Source organism: Linepithema humile, chromosome 4, assembly GCF_040581485.1.
Source record: "Linepithema humile isolate Giens D197 chromosome 4, Lhum_UNIL_v1.0, whole genome shotgun sequence".
NCBI classification, from domain to species: Eukaryota; Metazoa; Arthropoda; class Insecta; order Hymenoptera; family Formicidae; genus Linepithema; species Linepithema humile.
The window spans coordinates 12926118-12934284 of record NC_090131.1 but is presented as its reverse complement, the minus strand read 5'-3'; the positions used below and the strand labels follow the sequence as shown (position 1 = coordinate 12934284).

Sequence of the window (8167 nt, the reverse complement as noted above, 5' to 3'; positions counted from 1 at the left end):
GGTGCTTTATTTCGGTGAGTTCCCTCGCCTCTCACTATTCAATTACAATAAATGCTTGAAATGATGACCTTCCATTTTGACGCATTTATTAACTCGAGCTTGGAATGCTTGTACACATGTAGAAAGTGTATCTGGCGTTATTTGTGCGCAAGCATATCTAATACGTTCCATCATGTTTTCTCGAGTATTTGGTACTTCTGTATACACTTTTTCTTTAAGGTATCATAAAATTATTTCAATTTTCAAAATTATTTCAAAATTATTTCAACTTTCTTCTCTAAAGATAAATAATCCATTATTTATTTGCTGAAATAAAGAACGCGTCCGTAAAAAGACAAGTAGCTAGCGTACGTATTACTGAAATTTACTTGACTTGAAATTTAAAGAATCCAGTTATTGAAGAATTGTTCTGACTTAATTTCTTTCATTTATTTTGTTTCTCCTTTTCAGTATTTTCAATATTTCAGAAATTTACTACATATGTAGATGCCTCATAGTTTTGGTACGCTAGCTACTTGTTTTTTTACGGACGCGTTCTTTATTTCAGCAAATAAATAATGGATTATTTATCTTTAGAGGAGAAAGTTGAAATAATTTTGATTTATGGTGAGTCTGGAAGAAATATCGACGAAGCTGTTACCCTCTATGCTGACCGTTTCCCTGATAGGCCACGATCACGTGCTACTTTTTTTCGTTTGGTTAAACAATTTACTACCGAAGGAAAATAATAAATAAGGAAATGTAACAGCTAAAAAAAAACCCGTAGAGCGACTGCCACGGGAGAGAACAATCAAATTGCTGTGCTAGCTGCAGTAGCCCATAACTCCCATGTCAGTCTTCGAGAGGTATCTCGTAATTCAGGAATTTCTCGTACTAGTGTTTCGAGAATCCTGAAGCATCACTAATTCCATCCCTATCATATCTCAATGTATCAGGAACTTCACGGCGATAATTTTAATAATTGAATGGTGTTTTGCAATTGGGCACTCACACAAATACAAAGAGACCCACAATTCTTTTATCGAGTAATGTTCTTCGACGAATCAACTTTCACGAACCATGGCAATGTTAATCGTCACAACATGCATTACTGGAGTGTGGAAAACCGACACTGGTTACGTGAAGTTGAGCATCAGCGTCCTTGGTCCGTTAACGTTTGGTGCGGAATCATAGGTGATAAACTAATCGGTCCCGTATTTATTGAAGGTACATTGAACGGAGAAAAATACCGTAACTTATTGCAAGATGAACTACCGATTCTGTTGGAAGATGTACCTCTCGAAGTGCGACAAAACATGTGGTTCCAGCATGATGGTTGTCCAGCACATTATTCAGCAATAGTACGAGAAGTGTTAAATCGTAATTACAATGATTGCTGGATCGGTAGAGGTGGTCCGGTAAATTGGCTTGCCAGATCGCCAGACCTTACATCACCAAATTTCTTTTTGTGGGGTTACCTTAAAGAAAAAGTGTATATAAAAGTACCAAAACTCGAGAAAACATGGTGGAACGTATTAGATATGCTTGCGCACAAATAACGCCAGATACACTTTCTACATGTGTACAAGCATTCCAAGCTCGAGTTAATAAATGCATCGAAATGGAAGGTCATCATTTCGAGCATTTATTGTAATTGAATAGTGAGAGGCGAGGGACTCACCGAAATAAAGCACCCCGATGGTGAGAGAAAATGGCAAAAACTAATTTTCACTGATTACAGCGCCATCTATTACAATTCGAAAAAATGTCTCGGACAAAACTTACGTATTTTTTTCCAAGGAATCCGAATCTGCAATAAAAAATGGGGGTTCCCATAGCTGGTTGAAGTTTGGAACGTTCCTGGAACGATTTTTTAAAAATGATTTGTCGTTCTTGTCCTTTTGCAGGGAAGAAGTTTTGAGACCCACAAACAAAGTACAAAAGAGACCGATCCGATACATGCGTCGGAAGACACCCTTATACCCGAAAAACCACCCCCAAAATCACTTAAACAATTCTAGCCAAGCTAAAAATGACTTGTCGCTCTTTTCCTTTTGCACAGAAAAAGTTCCGAGGCCCTTACACGACATGCAAAAAAGACCGATTCGATACATGCGTCGGAAGACACCTTTATACCCGAAAAACCACCCCCAAAATCACTTAAACAATTCTAGCCAAGCTAAAAATGACTTGTCGCTCTTTTCCTTTTGCACGGAGAAAGTTCCGAAGCCCTCACACGACATGCAAAAGAGACCAATTCGATACATGCGTCGGAAGACACCCTTATACCCGAAAAACCACCCCCAAAATCACTTAAACAATTCTAGCCAAGCTAAAAATGACTTGTCGCTCTTTTCCTTTTGCACGGAGAAAGTTCCGAGGCCCTCACACGACATGCAAAAAAGACCGATTCGATACATGCGTCGGAAGACACCCTTATACCCGAAAAACCACCCCCAAAATCACTTAAACAATTCTAGCCAAGCTAAAAATGACTTGTCGCTCTTTTCCTTCTGCACAGAGAAAGTTCCGAGGCCCTCACACGACATGCAAAAAAGACCGATTCGATACATGCGTCGGAAGACACCTTTATACCCGAAAAACCACCCCCAAAATCACTTAAACAATTCTAGCCAAGCTAAAAATGACTTGTCGCTCTTTTCCTTCTGCACAGAGAAAGTTCCGAGGCCCTCACACGACATGCAAAAAAGACCGATTTGATACATGCGTCGGAAGACACCCTTATACCCGAAAAACCACCCCCAAAATCACTTAAACCATTCTAGCCAAGCTAAAAATGACTTGTCGCTCTTTTCCTTCTGCACGGAGAAGGACATTTTTTTAACATGGCTAGAATTGTTTAAGTGATTTTGGGGGTGGTTTTTCAGGTATAAGGGTGTCTTCCGACGCATGTATCAAATCGGTCTTTTTTGCATGTTGTGTGAGGGCTTTGGAACTTTCTCCGTGCAGAAGGAAAAGAGCGACAAGTCATTTTTAGCTTGGCTAGAATTGTTTAAGTAACTTTGGGGGTGGTTTTTCTGGTATAAAGGTGTCTTCCGACGCATGTATCGAATCGGTTTTTTTTGCATGTCGTGTGAGGGCCTCGAAACTTTCTCCGTGCAAAAGGAAAAGAGCGACAAGTCATTTTTAGCTTGGCTAGAATGGTTTAAGTGATTTTGGGGGTGGTTTTTCGGGTATAAGGGTATCTTCCGACGCATGTATCAAATCGGTCTTTTTTGCATGTTGTGTAAGGGCTTTGAAACTTTTTCCGTGCAGAAGGAAAAGAGCGACAAATCATTTTTAGCTTGTCTAGAATTGTTTTAGTGATTTTGGGGGTGGTTTTTCGGGTATAAGGGTGTCTTCCAACGCATGTATCGGATCGGTCTGTTTTATATGTTATGTGAGGGCCTCAGAACTTACTCTATGCTAAAGGAGAAGAGCGACAAGTTATTTTTTGTTAGGCGAGGATTTTTTAGACGCTCTGAGGTGGTTTTTTGAGTATAAGGGTGTCTTCCGACGCATGTATCGAATCGGTCTCTTTTGCATGTCGTGTGAGGGCTTCGGAACTTTCTCCATGCAGAAGGAAAAGAGCGACAAGTCATTTTTAGCTTGGCTAGAATGGTTTAAGTGATTTTGGGGGTGGTTTTTCGGGTATAAGAGTGTCTTCCGACGCATGTATCAAATCGGTCTTTTTTGTATGTCGTGTGAGGGCCTCGGAACTTTCTCTGTGCAGAAGGAAAAGAGCGACAAGTCATTTTTAGCTTGGCTAGAATTGTTTAAGTGATTTTGGGGGTTGTTTTTCGGGTATAAGGGTGTCTTCCGACGCATGTATCGGATCGGTCTCTTTTGTACTTTGTTTGTGGGTCTCAAAATTTTCTCCCTGCAAAAGGACAAGAGCGACAAATCATTTTTAAAAAATCGTTCCAGGAACGTTCCAAACTTCAACCAGCTGTTCCCATTTGAAATTTCAAAGTTGCTACCCGCCCCACCCCCAAGGGGCAGTGGGGGCGGGTTAATTTTTACACAGGCAGACGTCCCCCTTGATTATATTAATAGTTTATTTGGTACATTTTTTCGTACAATGCTTATTTTTCGAAATATTTAGTTGTCTCAAGTTAAATGGGACACCCTGTATATATATGAAACTCTGATATACTTATTCAAAACTTAATAAATGACAATTTTTTTAAAGAAAATGTAACACCAAACAATGTGCTCCATTCTTATTCAGATACAAAAGATTTCATCTTGCATAACAAAAACATTATTTTTTTAATTTAAACTGATTATATAAGAAAAACATATTAGAAATAAAATTTGAAAAATAAAAGAATTCATTGGTGTCCACAATCCTCCGAGTGTGACACAATAATTCTCCTTATAACCTTTTCTCTAAAGGTAAAGGCCCGTATTCTGAGCTCACATTTATCGCTAAATGTACCTATAAATGTTCCATAGACGAAGCAATAAATGTGATGGTATTCTCAGTGCACATTTAGAGACACTTTTAGAAACGGTCAGCCATTTTTAGATACGATCAGTCTTAAAGAGGCCTTTTTAAGTCAAAATCCTATTCTGAACCTTAGAACATATATACTGGAAGGGGCATAGCTGACTTGCCGTTGTCCTCAACATCTATCTATCCTTGTCTTTACATCTTATTGCAATACGCATGCGTCGATTATGTTGATGTGTGTGATGACAAACTAGACAAGCTTATCTATGACAAGCCTTCCAATATAATCAAGTCTAAAGAAATAATCATAAAAAAGTATACAAAACTAATACTATTTAAACATTAATGAAGTTTTTAAATATTTTTTTTATTATTTATTATAATAATTTTTATTGTACTAGTTACTATATATACAAGATATAATTAAAATAAGATAAACTTTAGAGGAGCGAGAATATTACATAATAATAAATATTACTTTTTTATTTTTCATTAATAATATATATTTTATATCAGTAACAGTGAGTTTGACGGACATATGTTGATGTCAAATTTTTTTTCATGTTTGGTCTCGCTCCTCAAAGTTTGTTATCTTATTTTAGTTCATCCTGTACATCCTGTATATAATTATTGTTCATTACAGTATTTGTTTTTGGTTATGTGCATCATTATTTTTATTTTATTTTACAAGACTATTATTACATATTACTACATATTATTATATATAATTTATAATATATTGCAATTATATTATAATATAACTTAAAGAATAAATTGTTATAATCAAATTTTCAAATGCCTTCCACCTATTTTAAATCTTTCTACTTTCAACTTAAGCGGTTATTCATTCGCGCAAGCGCATTGACCGATTTCGTACAGACAAGGATAGATAGATGTAGGGGACACTTTTGTTATGTGTATTTAGATAGGTTATGCCCCTTCCAGTATATATGTTCTAAGTTCTGAACCACATTTATCGCACATTTATACGCATTCGATAAATGTGCCGCTAAATGTGCACCTAGGCACATTTAGCGGCACTGTTACACGTAATGGCGGCGCCCAGCGTTTGACAGGCACGGGCTGCTTCGCAACTATTGATGATGTCAATTGATATTATACGATTGATTTTATGAATAAAATTAATATATTTTGCATTTCTATAACTGATAGAGATAATACATATCAATAATAATGATGTGTTCTATTTAAAAATTTTTTCGATCTTAAAGTGCGGAAGGTACTGAAAGTGCAATAAGTGCAACAAGTTTAATAGAGCCGGTCTTACGTAGCGCGTGAATTGGCACAAATACGAACGTGTCTCTTGACATTTTATTACATTTTATTATTAATCATGGATGTATTAGACGAGATCGAACATGTGGCTGACGTTCGAGAAGTAAATGCAATACGTAATCGTGATCCGCGAGTGTTTCGAAATAAAATAGACGCTTTTAAAATTTATAATGATCGCGAGTTTCGACAATGATATAGATTAACGAAAGAATGTGCGCGTTACGTGATTTCCTTGGTAGAAGAAAGGTTATCACCCCTTTCTGATAGGAGAAATGTTGTTACACCAACTCTCCAAATCCTCATCGCTCTGCGATATTACGCTAAGGGTTGTTATCAAATTGAATTGGGTAAGTTAAATTTTTTTAAGTTTTAATCTTTAATAATTATTATAAATTATTTATTGTATTATGTTAGTAAAAAAAAAAACTTATAAAACTAAAAATTTCTTATGACAGGAGATTTGCATGGTGTATCGCAGCCAACAGTGTCTAGAATCGTCGCTTCAGTATCGCGAGTTTTGGCAGATTTACTGCCACAATTTATAAAATTTCCACCGCGAATAGAAACACTTCAGCAGGAATTTTATAACGTAGCTTGTTTTCCTATGGTTGTGGGCTGTATTGATTGTACTTATGTACCAATAAAATGCCCCAACCAGGAACAAGCTGCGTTATATACCCAGATAGCCAAATGCAATGAGTTTGCTGTCATGTTGCCGACAACCGTTGAAGCAACTGATTTCTAAAAACTCGGGACAAGGTGCTTCTACATTATGTGTGAAATGTTGCCCTCATGTGACATGTGAACTCGTATTCAGATGTCGGCAAGTTGACGGCAAGTTGACGGCATCAGTTTACAACCCGCGCTCATGTATTTCTGATAGAATCTTGAGAGCATTTTGTCATCACGGTATGCCATCTGCGATGAACAACATTTTGACGGCAACATGACAGCAACATGAGAACAACTTGTCGTCACGGTGTGATATTTGTGATAAACAGCATGTTGACAGCAACATGATGGCAACGTTCGCAAAAATATGAATGCCGTATATTTGATAACAACATGACAACATCATATTACACCATGCGTGGTTATCTTATAAAATTATTTCCCTTCTTTCTTTGTTACATATTGAAAACGTGCGTGAATTTGTGCAGATTCAAAAACCGTACTCAGTACATCTGAAATAAGATTTTATTATTTCCAATGTACTGAATACGGTACTTGAACTAATTCACACACGTTTTCAATATGTAACAGAGAAAGAAGAGAAATAATTTCAGGTAACCATCGCATATATGAATATGTATATAATGAAAAGAGACATTTCATATTACATTGAAACATATGCAATATATATTTTACTTATTATTCAGACCTTTCATTGCATTAAAAATAAAATTAAAATTTTTATCGCAAAATGTAATTATGTATATTTATTGTTTTACAATTTTGTTATATTTCATTAAAATAATGTTATATTTCATTAAAAATAAACTTTTATTATATAAACTTTCATTATAAAATGACATGTTATATAAATATATAAACTGTAACTAAAAACTAAACGACGGACAAAGTTTCGTCGTTTTCACGATCATTTTCTTCGCCTCTTCTTATTTAAAGAAGGTCATCGGCGTCCTGACGCATTTTTTCTCGACGACTTATGTTTTCAACGTTTTGTGCCGCTCGCCTGGTCGCATTGCGAATTCTTTGTTTGCCAAAGCGCACAGCTTCTCCTATTTCTCGAAAAAATTCGTCGCGCATCGGTGGCGGAAAATTTCCATTTGTGGCAACTGCATCTGCAAGAAGAAATGACATCAAATTTTATTTCATGTATCTTACACCTGCATGTATAAAGTTATATTTTAAGTTACATTTTTGAAAATTGCATTTTCAATAATTTTTTGTTTTTTAATATTGATTTGCGGACACGAAAATAATGCAAGGTACTGAAAATGTGCGAAAAATTAACGAAATTTGAAATAAACCTTTATACCATATGTGTAAATAATGAAAATGCACAATTGGTTAGTTATGTAACGAGAAACAAAAAGGTCATAAACGATATTTTCTATAAATTGTAAGCAATTATCACCGCTTTCCCAACATTTCGTGAGGTAACTGTTTTTCATGGAACGAATTTCAAGAGCGGACCGGATAAAAATTATTAATTTAATATTATTATTATATTATTATATTTATTTAATTTTTTCTTCTTTTCGAAAATAATAGGTGTATTAAAATTTTGAACGCGTTTTTCTCAAAACGTCATTTTTTTAACTGGCGCAGTAAAAGACAAAAAAATGTTCTGCCAATCGATGTAAAATTTTCATTCACAATTGTACATATAAGTGGCTATCGGCCACAACATAATTGTATTTTTTAATAAAAATTTCGAAGGCGCTAATCGCCAAGCAACTTACCATATAT

At 35.7% G+C, this 8167-nt stretch overlaps 2 protein-coding genes across 2 annotated transcripts; both read left to right on the top strand.

Moving 5' to 3' along the window:
- The first annotated feature begins 213 nt into the window (after positions 1-213).
- LOC136999789 (uncharacterized) lies at positions 214-2113 on the top strand. The gene is given in 1 exon segment (XM_067354558.1): positions 214-2113. A coding segment is annotated over 1 exon segment (981 nt). The 5' UTR covers positions 214-557; the 3' UTR covers positions 1539-2113.
- Positions 2114-5814: 3701 nt separating this feature from the next.
- Positions 5815-6476, top strand: LOC105668054 (putative nuclease HARBI1). Its single transcript, XM_067353879.1, has 3 exons — positions 5815-5834; positions 5930-6078; positions 6187-6476. Exons 1-3 carry the CDS (start codon positions 5815-5817, stop codon positions 6474-6476), a joined length of 459 nt encoding a protein of 152 aa, XP_067209980.1.
- Positions 6477-8167: the final 1691 nt, after the last annotated feature.